The sequence below is a fragment of the Triticum aestivum genome, chromosome 2B (assembly GCF_018294505.1).
Source record: "Triticum aestivum cultivar Chinese Spring chromosome 2B, IWGSC CS RefSeq v2.1, whole genome shotgun sequence".
Lineage (NCBI taxonomy): Eukaryota > Viridiplantae > Streptophyta > Magnoliopsida > Poales > Poaceae > Triticum > Triticum aestivum.
Genome location: NC_057798.1, coordinates 160,168,203 through 160,180,997, shown reverse-complemented (window position 1 = coordinate 160,180,997; position 12,795 = coordinate 160,168,203). Strand labels below are relative to the sequence as shown.

The 12,795-nt window shown below is 47.0% G+C and overlaps 1 protein-coding gene across 1 annotated transcript; it reads right to left on the bottom strand.

Moving 5' to 3' along the window:
• Window positions 1–5,353: 5,353 nt before the first annotated feature.
• On the bottom strand, window positions 5,354–7,469 carry LOC123044067 (H/ACA ribonucleoprotein complex subunit 4). The gene has a single exon (XM_044466692.1). The coding sequence runs from the start codon at window positions 7,431–7,433 to the stop codon at window positions 5,610–5,612; it is 1,824 nt and encodes a 607-aa protein (XP_044322627.1). The 5' UTR covers window positions 7,434–7,469; the 3' UTR covers window positions 5,354–5,609.
• Window positions 7,470–12,795: the final 5,326 nt, after the last annotated feature.

Here is a 12,795-nt window from a genome sequence, read left to right as displayed (position 1 = left end):
ATCTTTCAACAACTACATCCTGTTAGCTAGGTACCTTGCTATTGTCTCAATGCTTGAGTGGATCAGGTGCAAAATTATGGTGAGGGTACAAGAAAATAGAGGGAAGTCAGTTAACTGGAAAGGAACTATATGTCCCAACATTTTCAAAAAACTGAAGCAAAACATAAGGAGATCAGGTTTCTGCCATGTGCTGTGGAATGGGAAAGATGGATTTGAAGTGCAAGAGCATGAGAAATTCAAATTTACTGTTAACTTGCAGCTCTGGACTTGCTCGTGTAGATATTGGCAGCTGTCAGGTTTACCCCGCTGCCATGCCATTAGTGCTATCTATAAAACAGGACAGAAAATTGATGATTATATTGCTCCTTGCTACTCCATAGAAGTGTACAACAATATATATGATCATTGCTTACAACCTTTGGAGGGAGAGGAGAGTTGGCCTATTTCAACAAATCCAAAGCCACAACCACCTGGTCACATTAGCTTGCCTGGAAGGCCTAAAACAGAAAGAAGGAGAGAGGAAGGAGAAAAACCTAAGGGTACTAAGATGAGCAAAGTAGGTGGCAAGATCACTTGTAGTTCTTGCAAAAGGCAAGGACATAATAGATCAAGCTGTAAGAACAATGATGGAGCTAAACATCATGGAAATGCTCATTTGGTCAGAGAAGCTGCAAAACAAAAGAAGCAAGACAAAGAGGCTTTTGATGCTCTTCAGACACAGAAAGTTGTGTTTGAAAAGCAGGTTAAGATGACACTTGTTAGTACTAATGAAAAATTGGTTGCTTTTTGTTTCTACTAATGAAAACTTGGTTGCTTTTTTGTTTATACTAATGAAAAACTTGTTTGCAGGCTGCTGATATAAAAGGCAAGGCAATGGCTGTGCAACCTAGGCCAAAGAAGTTGGAAGTTAGAAGAAAACCAGAAACCCTAAGGATCAATGAACCTACATCTCAACAAAGCTCACAGCCAAGCTCTCAACAGAGCTCACAACCAAGCTCTCAACCTAGAGTTCCACAACATTTTGTGTTCAACCTTGCTGCATACAAGGAGGCACTAAATGCTAAGAAAGGGCCATCCATTTGATTACAAAATTTGTGATACTGAGCTAAATTTGTGCCACACTTGTCCTAAATTTCTGCTTCTGTTAATTTGAGGCACAATTTCTGCTACTATAATTTTTTGGATTAAAACAAAGAGGACAACAGAGTTGAAAACATTTATGCTTGAACATCTTCAGTACATTTGATCACTGCATTTGTTCAGTACTTAACTAGAAACTCTGACAGTGCATACATAACTGCATTTGTCCAGTACCTCACATACAAACTTAACATAGAAACTTAACTGCATTTCTCCAGTCCTGAGTACAAACTTAACTGCATTTCTCAGTGCATAATGAACTAGACACTGAACTAGAAACTTAACTTCTCTATCTTCACTTCTGCATGTCCTTCATCTTCTTGATGCGGTCGGAGTGGCGAATGCCGACGCGGATGTAAGTCTCCGCCTCGATTGGCATGCTCCTGTCGCCGAGCTGCGGGATCACCGGCGCCACCACGTACACGTCGTCGTCAGCAGGCGCCACCTCCCCCTCGCTGTCGTCCTCCACATCCACCACCACCTGCTCCTTCTCGCTGTCCTCCACATCCTGCTCCTGCTCCTGCTCGCTGTCCACCAACCGCGAAAGATAATTTTTTTAGCAAACAAAAATATAAATGGGCTGGCCCAGCGCGGAGGACGGGTGCTCCTTGGCCCACCAGCTAGACAAATCCGGGTTGACATTTGTCAGGGTTTGATTTAGACCGGGATTGCATAGTTTAGAGTGCAATCGACCGGGATTTTGACTTGAAGGTTCGTTTCGCCGAACGTCTACGAGTTCAGGGTTTAAAATGAACATTTTCCGGTGAAAAATGAGTGGTACTGGTGCACACGGGCACGGCAGGGAAACACGTGCAAAAATATACGACTCGTGTACCAGAGCCACACGCCAGCCTGATCTAGTTTTCAACTTAAAACGCCTAGGAATATCGGAATCATGAACTAAATTCATAACCATAAATATTGTATCTGCCCACGCACCTCCATCTCACCAAGACGTGGTTCTAGGCGCACGCTCGGGTCATGGGTATTTACAATCCCTCGGAAAGGGACAGAAAGCGTACTTGCTCCAACTTCCAACGGCAGTTAGGGCAACTCCAACGTTGGTTCATCAAATCCCTCGTAAATGTTTTGCACCGTGTTATCCGCATGTTTTTGGCCATCCAATGTCGTGCATCAAACGTTTGCAGCTTCATCCAGCCGTCTGAAATTTCATAAACCAAAAGCCGTCTGTTAGGAGTCCGAACATCTGTCACGTACGCATTTGACACCCCGTACCCAGCCAAAGCAAAGGTGGAGTCTATGCATTTGGACAAATCCACCACTGCCTCCGCATGAAGGCCTGCCATTTCCCGCTTGCCCCGCTCTGTTCGTTGCTACCCACCACCCAATTCTCGCCCGTTTGTCGTCCACCGCTGCAATGGAGACGATCGAGACGACCGTCGTCACGCCGGAGCGGGAGGACCAGTTGGCGGTGGCCGCACGCAAGGACAATACATCGACACACAACACCCACCACCACAAACAGAAGAAGAGGGAGAACGTATGACGACGATTGTCACCCAACACCTCCTCCGCAAAAAGTGATTCACACGGCTGGTATCGGTCATGCAATCACCGCCCTAGCCGACGTTACCGTCACCATCGGCCATCAAGTGTCATCAGCATTGACCTTAACAGGGACTACACCTTCACAGAGCCTTAGTGAGTCACAGTCGTTTGCGCTTGTCCGTTCGTGAATGTCGGATGTGTCTCCCTCACCCTTTGGTGCACGGTCTCTATTTGCCGGAGTGTCTCAACCAAGTGCGGTGACAGATGAGGAGGCACTGATGAACATCATTCACGACAACGCCGGCCATGAAGACATGCAAGTTGTTTGACGACTCCTAGCCGAAGCCGGACATCCAGCAAACGCACGCTCTGATGTCGGACACCTAGCCGACGCACACCCAGATGTCGGACACCCAACAGACGCACACCAACCAATAGCCAGATGGTGATCCGGACGACTTCTGACCGCCGAGGTGTCGACCCAAAAAAGATGAGGGGGGAGGGTGGAGGGGGAGGGGGAGGGGAATCAACATGAAAGATGATGAATTGTTGGTTGATGTGTGATTGGCCACAACCATTGATCTAATTTATGCCACGGAGCAAAGGGGCGGTACCTTTTGGACAAGTATGCATGTTTGGTTCCATGAGCAAAAGCACTATAATCCTTATCGCGGGAGTGATCCATAACGGCAACTAGAAGTTGTTCATTTTCGATGATTCACCATTCATCAAGAGGCCACCAACAAGTACCGCAACTTTAAATGGTGCGGCACTCCAAGAGCTCGTAAATTTTTGTTGTTCTATTTGTGTTGGTCATTTGGCCGGTATGCAACATGTATTGGTCATTTTACCAGACATGCTCTATGTGTTGGTCAAATGGTCAAACGTACAACTTGTTGATCATGTCTTTTCTTTCTAGGTCTTTCATGCACATTGTTCTTTGGGACAGAGAAGCACTTCCATTTCATGTAATGTTGGTTGAAATCGAATACGCACCCCAAGTGGCTCAACATCGTTGTCGTTGCCAATTCCGTCAAAGACCGCCACTATCACCAATGAAGAATGGAGATGAAGATCCAACAAAAGCTCGGCAAAAAGGATGGCTAGAAACTGGGTGAGGAATCGCGTAGTCGTTTTGAAGCAAATCCGAAGGCTAGCAACAACTAAGAGTTGAACTTAAAAGCAACAAAGGTTCCAAAAAAATAACATTGCAGAAAACGTCGCACAGCAATAGATAAAAACAATGCACAGAGCGCGCGCACCAACCAGACCAGAAAACGTCGGCTCCATACAGGCATATACTTGCGCAGCATAGGAGTTCACAATAGCTGAAGAAGCAAGATGACAACTATTTCTCCAGCTCAATGCCAAGGAAAATGGACGCCAATCCCTGTCGAACGATCGCCACGGCTGGGGGTGGCATTTTACCAAACTGCCATGGCAATTTGTTTAATTTGCGGGGAGTTTGGCAAAATCAGCCACCGTCAAATCCAGACTGCTATGGGGGCGTTCGCTGGGATCTCACCCCCAGTGGACGTTCGCCACATATCTATACCGAAGGAAAATACGCCTCGTCTGGTCATGCCATCTATAACAGAGTTTTATCAGGTATGCTGTTATGCACCACACATACAGCACTTTAAACAGCAAAGCAAATGCTGGTATGAACAAGCCGAGAGGAACACAATACATGCCGAGCTGCATCTACTAAACAAGTGAAAATGGCAAATTCAATCAAACATGTCACTCCGAGAATTTAAGATTCTCGGTGCAGACAATGATTTCAGGGCCAAAATATTGACTCATGGGTAATGTAAGCATGTATTCAAACATAGGAAACTAAGTTTCCACATCCACATGGACTAAGCAATTTCACTTTGGCTCCAGAATAACAGCAGGTAGATCATACTGACAAAAAAGAAACAGAAATATCAGAACTGTAGACTGCAGACAACTGAGATGAGGTGAGAACAAAATTCATTGAATTCAGATAACAGACACAGGAATACATGCCTGAGAACGTAGAAAATGAAGTTTGCACATTAACATGGTTGAAATGTTCTGACTAGACTTTTTTCTACTTATATAAGGTTAACAATATCAGCAGACAGTAGATTGAAGATTGGCAAGCCAGCCATTTGACTACAGCGGACTACTAAAGTGAGACGAGAGCAAATTTCACTTCATTAACTTGAAACAGACAATGCAATGCATGCCTCATTTCAGTTGAGTGGCATTATAACCTAATAATAAAGATACTACATTAGGACTACCAAACCATAGACGGTCGCAACTGGGACAGAGCAAGAAACTCTCCCACAATTGAAACCAAATGACACTCTCTCCGATCCGAATATGAGTACTATAATATGATGAACTAGGCTGTTATGCACCACATATATACCACTTGTGTTACACAGGATAAATCAATATTTCAATAATCATGCCAGGAACACACATATATCTTCTGGTCCTACCATAAACATATATATGCCACTCATAGAATTTAAGACTCAGTGCACGGAATGATGATAGGTTTCTGGATGGTTGCAAGCATGTATATATATCAACATATGAAAGCATGCTCTCACAGCAGTGTGGTGAAAATATTAGGGCTGGTAAACTCTACTTCAGCTAAGTATCAGCAAACAGCAGATTGATGGAATTAGCAAGCCAGATATTTCAGTAGAGTGGACTACTAAAATGAGATGGGAGCAAAATTAATTGCATCAACTGATAACAGATATAGCAAACAAGCTTCATTGTCCAAGAAATTTAATGGGAAATCTCTCTAATTACCATAGCATTTTGGTTGAATGGCAGTAACCTAACATAGTACATTAGGCCTACAAAACCATAGACGGTTGCAAGGGGTACAGGGCAAATAAAACAGGTAGTTCAAACTCCCCTACAATTGCAACCAAATAACATTACCAGCCGATGTAAACTACTAGCTCTACCTATTGTGCCGCCTCCTCTGCGTCTTTCTTCTTCTTTTTCTTCTCCTTTTTCTTCTCACTCTTCTCAACTTCACTCTCTGTAGCGACATCATCACCGCCTTCCTTGCTCTTCTTCTTGTCCTTTTTCTTCTCGCTCTTCTCAACTTCTGCACTCTCTGGAGCGACATCATCACCGCCTTCCTTGCTCTTCTTCTTCTTTTTCTTCTCGCTGGTACCCTTCTCCTCATCAGACAGACTGTTCTTCTCCTCCTTCACTGCCTCCGAAACAGCTGATCCTGGTTCTCCCTTCTCTTTCTTTTTCTTCTTCTTCTTCTCACTCTTCTCCCCTTCCACTGCCTCAGTGACCTCCTCTACCTTCATCTTCTTTGCAGGTGTAGAAGCAGTTACATCATCCTCATCACTCTTCCTCTTTTTCTTCTCCTTGACCTCCTCACTTGGCACCACATCCTGTTGTTCCACCTTCACCTTCTCGGGCTCAGGAGCAGCTGCAAGGCTAGCAATCATGGCATCACCACCAGTAGGAAGTACCACATTTCGAAGCCACTCAGCTGGGGTCTTCTCAGTTGGCTTCCCATGCTTATCAAGGAGGCCCTCAGCGATCATCTTTTTCTTCTTCAGTGCCACCGGACCAAGTCCCCACTTCCTTGGGTATGTGTCCCTGTCCATCACCACCCTCTTGATCTTCGCTACAGCACCATGGTCGCAAGTTGCCATAACAGCAGTAGGCATCTCAGCGATACCAATGGCAATCGCCTCCCCCTTGGTAGTCATGAGAACAACCTCTTCCCCAACATCAATGTCATTCTCAAACCGGAGCAACCCAGGAATCATAAGCTTGGCACCATAGCAGATAGCATTAACAGCAGAGTCCTTCACAACAAGCCTCTTGTAGCTAGTAAGAATTACCTCAAGCGGCATCACCACACGCCTTATGTAAGACTCATCCTTGTGGTTGTCAAGCGCCCACATGGCATCCATCACATCGTGCATGGTGACCATGTTGTCCTGCTCTCCGAGGATACCTGACCGGACACGGCGAAGCTCCTGCATATGTGCACCGACGCCAAGGAGCAGCCCAAGGTGCACACAGAGCGTCCGGACATAGGTTCCAGCCTCACAAGAGATCCAGAACACAGCAAGGTGGCGCTCGGCGTCATGCTCCAGAAGCTTACTCTCATAAATCGTCCGCACCCTGAGCTGGCGCTTGACAGCCGAGATGAGCGGAGGCCGCTGGAACACAGCCCCGGTAAGGGACTCCAGCGCGCGGGCCACGCGGGCCGTGTCTGGAACGGCGGCGTGGAAGCGGGCGATGCACACATACTCCTTACCTGCGCCCTGCTGCGACTTGACGAGGCGTGTGGCGCGGTCGACGCAGACGATGAGGTTGCCGGTGACCTTGGGGTCGAGCGTGCCGCTGTGGCCGGTCTTCTCGACGCGGAGGAGGCGCTTGATCCACGCCACCACCTCGTGGGAGGAGGGGTTGGACGGCTTGTCGAGGTTGATGACTCCGTAGCGGAGGTACTCGGCGAGGGGGCGCTTGAGCGGCGAGTGGCCGGAGGGGAGCGGGGTGTAGTGGCCGGTGCGGACGTTGAGGCGGTCGTAGTTCTTGAGGAGGAGCGGCCAGGTGGAGGTGTCCAGGGACGGGACCAGGGCCTGGGGCTTGATCATGTACCCATCAGTCTTCGCCTCGGCGTCCGCCAGCGACGTGGTATCGGCGGCGGCGGCGGCGGGGTCGGCGGAGGCGTCCTTGGATTTGCTCTTCTTTTTCTTGGATTTGGTGTGCTCGGAGGCGGGGGACGCGACGGCCGGCGGCGTGGACGACATGGCGGCGGGTGGGGTGGGGGGGAGGGGGGAATTAGGGTTTTTGCGGGAACGGAAAGCGGCGCCGTGGCGGCGAGGGAGAGGAAGAAAGGGGTTTTAAGGAGGAAGGGTTTAGCGGGTGAAAGTGGTGCGTGCGTGGGCTGGACCGATGGGCTTCGAGTTGGGCCGCCCAGTTCCAGCAGATCCCCAAACGAGGGCTCATTTATCTATCCTACTGGATCTGCATGGGCCAGACCAAAACCACCGAAGGGACCGAAGTAATTGAGTTTGTCCCTACCGTGGTTTTGAATACGTGGAGTTTATAAAAATTCTGAATATTTTATGAAAGCATAAAGATTTTTTTGAATTCCGAACATTTTTGAAAAAACACAATTTTTTGGAAAATCGATTTTTTTATTTTCCAAATTTTATTTTTCCTAAAACATGAACATTTTATGAAATATCATATTTATAAAAACTGCAAATAATTTTCGAAAGTGGGAAAAAATTGGAAACCTGATTTTTTTTAGAAATTTAGAATATCTTCTAAAAAGTATACATTTTTTGAAAACACGAATAGTTCTTTAGAAGTGCGAGCATTTTATTTAAAACAACAAAAATTATAAAATGTGAACTTTTTTTATAAAAAAGAAAAAGTATAAGATATAACCAAAAAGAAAACCAATAAAATCCAGGGACGAAAAACATAAAAATGAAAAAAACATCTATCAGTTTGTGAAAACCGAAACCTTCTAGAAAGTTCCTAAAACCAGGAAAACTGGAGAACTTGACTAAATGGGCTAGCCCAGTTTGATTGCTCGTTGGTTGGCTCTGTGTGAAATAACAACAACTCGATGCAACGAGCGTCATATAGAAAATTCGCCTGGCATATTTCCCTGTACTTGCTTTTACTAGCGGTCTGTCTTGCCTATTGAGGAGCAAGGAAATTCGGAAAAACTATCGGGCATCATAGTGGTGCCACAACACCCTTGGTCAATCATCTCTTATTTGCAGACGACAACTTGCTTTTTTGCAAAGGCTAGTACAGCGGAGCAACAGAGATTGGGGAGGTACTCAATATATTGTGAGGCATCGGGCAACTTGTTGATTTGTCCAAGAGTTCAATTCATTTTATTAAATGGTGCCCCAAAGGTATGAGGGAAGTAATGAAAATTGCACTTGAGATTCTAATAAAAACTCTTAATGATCGCTAGCTTGATCTACCTTCTCAGGTGGGACGAAATAAGAACGAAATGTTCAAGTGCGTGAAGGATAGGGTCTGGAACAAATACAAGGGTGGATTGAACATATCTTGGGTGCAATAGGGAAGGGTGCGCTAATAAAATCAATGGAGGTTTTTTGAACCTACTTAATGATTGTTTTTAAATTTAAAGGGATTTTGTGAGAATATAAAAAGCCTAGTCAGGAATTTCTAGTGGGGAGCAAGCAAGGTAAACGAAAAACCTCACTGGGTATAACTGGGGCATGCCTTACTCACGGTGCCAAAGTATATGGGTGGTTTAGGCTTCAAGGACATCGAGCTTTTTAACTTCGCATTGTTAGCACGCCAAGAGTGGAGAATTTTGCGGACAACAGAGTCCGTGTTAGAATCCTCAAATCAGTGTATCCCCCTCCCCCGCCCCCACACATGCTGATATCATGCGGGTGATACGTCCATTTTGCATCATGTTTTCATATTGATATTTATTGCATTACGGATTGTTATTTCACTTTATGATACAATTCTTATGACTTTTCTCTCTTATTTTGCAAGTTTCACATAAAGAGGGAGCTGCCGGCAACTGGAATTCTAGACCGGAAAGGGCTATACCGGAGGAACTTAGTCTGCAACTCTGAAAGATCGTGGATGTCGCCTAAAGGGGGAGAATAGGTGCTTTAAAATAATTACGGTTTATGCTTGAACAAATGCAAAATAAAACTAGCATTTAATTTGTCAAGCACAAAACCTAAAACAACTAGGCTCACCTATGTGCACCAATAACTCATGCTAGGGAAGATAAACAAGTAGGTGATAGCAAGATATATAACATGAAACACCATGGCTATCACAAAGTAAATTGCATAAGTAAAAGGCTCGGGTCAGAGATAACCGAGGCACACAAAGACGACGATGTATCCCGAAGTTCACACCCTTGCGGATGCTAATCTCTGTTTGGAGCGGTGTGGAGGCACAATGCTCCCCAGGAAGCCACTAGGGCCACCATAATCTCCTCACGCCCTCGCACAATACAAGATGTCGTGATTCCATTAAGGGACCCTTGAGGGCAGTCACCGAACCCGTGCACTTTGGCAACCCTTGCGGACGGTCATCGGTACCCGTCAAATTGCTCGAGGTGATCTCCCCAACCTAATTGGAGACCCCGACGCTTGCCCGGAGCTTTATACCACAATGATTAAGCTCCGAACACCACCAACCATCTAGGGTGCCCAAGCACCCAAGAGGAACAAGCTCTAGGGTACCAAGCACTACAAAAACTACACTTCCATGATGATACGTGTTTGTCACAGTAGGTCGCGTTTTTTGTCATGCATGTACATCCATGGCGATTTTATGATAGAATCAAGATAGTCATACCTGTGCTGTCATAGAAGTGTTCCATGACATTACCAAAATTATCATCACGAAAGTATCCACTTCCATGACGATAAATCGCGCGTCACAGAAGTGCTTTCGTCAAGGGTGATTGACACGTGGCATCCACCGTAACGGAACGCCCTTAAGCTATCGGGTCGGGTTTTGGATCCGATAACCCGTTAACAACCCGGACCAATGGGAAATTTCCACGTGTAAAATTCTGATTGGTCGGATGAAACACGTGTCAGCTCGTCAGTGGGTCAGATAGGCGCCTATGATATGTCGACACGTGCGACGGCCCACCACTGGCCCATTTAGCTTACAAAGCCGGCCCGTTTGACTTGGTCAAAAGTTAGCGGGCTGGCCCATGAAAAGCCTGTTAACGGTCTCTTCGCAAATAGCCCATTTTACGACCCAGTAACTCACGACCTGTTAGGGCCTAACGGAAATTAGCCCAACAATGTCATGTGGGCCGTCGAATATAACACCAGCCCATTTCACTTTCGGCCCATGTATGGCCCACGACGTCTTTCGACCCATACGAGGCCTTCGTATCTTTAGGCCCTTTAGAGGCCCACAGTGACTCTAGCCCATAATGAACAGTAAATTTTTTTGCACCCATTAACGACCCATGATTCACATGGGCCGTTTCCAGCCCGTGTTAGCTTTCGGCCTATTGATGGCCCATATGTTCTTGGGCTCCTTTCCGGCCCTCGATTACTTCCGGCCCGTTACTGGCCTGTTCCCCTAATGGGCCCAATTAGGCCCATGGCAAGAGTCGGACCATTTCTGGACTGTTAACCCGTTGCGCCGTTTCCATCACGTCCTATATTCCGGCCCATTAACGACCCATTATGCCTATGACAGAATTAAGGCTTTGCTGTCCTCTGGCCTATTAACGGCCCGTTACCGTGTTGGGTCGATACCAATTATGCCTGTTTACGACCCATGAAGACCCATTTATTCGACGGCCCGAGGCCCACCTATTCTATAGCCCTGTTGGAGGCCCATTTATCGATGGCCCGTAGGAGACCCATGGATCCTACGGCCCGTAGCAGGGTCAAGGTTACCACGGTCCGTATATGGCCCATGGTTGTTGCGGCCACTAGCAAACCAGGGAAAAAGAAGACTAGGAAATAAATAAGTCCGAAATAGCGCTAGGCTATTAAGGCGATTGCATAGATTACATCCACTCGGCATCAAAGATCGCCACCAGTGCAAATATAGGGAACACCCTACACTATACAAAAATGGCTTGTTGTTTTCTTCAGCCGGTGGCTACACATTGAGAACAAATTTTGTATCGCACCAAAACAAATTACAACTATAAAACAAAAGGAAGGTTGGCATAAAAGTTAATAGTCTAGCAGATAAATGCACCACCAGAAGTTCAGAAGCTCAGTTCATTTGACATGACTGTTACATTTTCATGATGTATTGTCCAATGGAGCACCATAACCTTCGCCTTCATTTCTCCTAGGATCCTGAACAACATAGAAAATGTCTGATAGTCTGGTTTCAAAACCATGCATATCTTGACGACATCGAACAGTGTCTCTCCTTGTTTCACAAAGGGTCTCTGTTAGGGAATGGACTTGTGTCTGAAGCGCACATACAACATTGTTTTGAGCTTGCATATCTTGATCATTAGGCAGTTTGGACGAGATTGCCTTAACAACCAACCCAATATTACGTAGGAACGTGCTTTTGGCACTATTAGTGGACAGGTACTGACCCACTGCAGCAAGAGCTGGCATTGTAGTTATAGTTGCCTCGCCACCTTCAGAAGGTGGCGGTTCCACCATTTTTTCATAGCTTGCTGAAAAGTTGAGTTTTTACATTAGTAGTACCAGAACAGAAGATATTAAGGAGGCATCAAAACCAAACAAAATAGCTTTGGTCTATATACAGAACTTATTCAGGTGAACCTGTCGTGGTGGGCGCACGACAGATGCCAAGGGATGGCTAAAGAAAGGAGGAGGCTCGAGGGCACTGGTGGGCTCCGGAGGCAGGGTTGGTATGAGCGAGCGCGGGACGCAAGACATACCCAGGTTCGGGGCTCTCCGGAGAGATAACACCCCTAGTCCTGCCGAGTGTAGTTTGATGTTTGGACAGTACAATGTTGCTCCTAGAGCTGTGTGGAGGAGGAAGGGAGGCTGGCCAAGGCTTAGGCTACTCCTTCTCCCCGGGTGGATGTTGCTGTTTGGTGGCTAGTTCCTCTCTACGTTATATGTCTCTTGTTACCTTGCCCGTGTGCGTGGGCTCCTAGGGGGTTTTATAGGCCAACCCCCCAGGGATACAATGGTAATGTTACAAGTTGGTGGGTCCAGGTTGTCAGTGTCCGGGGACCCGAGCCGGGACCCGCTGGGGGCCTGTGCTTCACCGGGTTCCCTAGGTGCGGGCCCCGCATGCCTAGGGGGACTGTGCGCCGTCTTGTCGATCGACAGGGCATGGTCGAGTCAAGTCGTGTACAGTGGCACTCCGTCGGGTCGCCGCTTGCTATCGTCAGCGGTGATGGTGGTGGCACTGTAGCCACGCCGACCCTGGTCATCGGGTAGGTGAGGGGCACTGTTGCCACGCCCCGGCTGACCAGAGGCATGGGCGGGGCACCATTGCCTAGGTCATCAGTGGCTGAAGACTCGTCCCATCGCACGGCCTGGATTGGACGGGAGCTGGCCCGTGGCTGGATTGTGGAGCACACCATGGGTGGAGCTGGCTTGTTGAGGAAGCCTTGTGTCACGCCCAATATGCGATACTATCCTAAAGAGACTCGAATGTCCCACCAAGGAT

What these genes read in the sequence shown, in the direction of transcription:
- LOC123044067 (XM_044466692.1), bottom strand. Translation starts at nt 7,433, where the DNA reads ATGTCGTCCACGCCGCCGGCCGTCGCGTCCCCCGCCTCCGAGCACACC.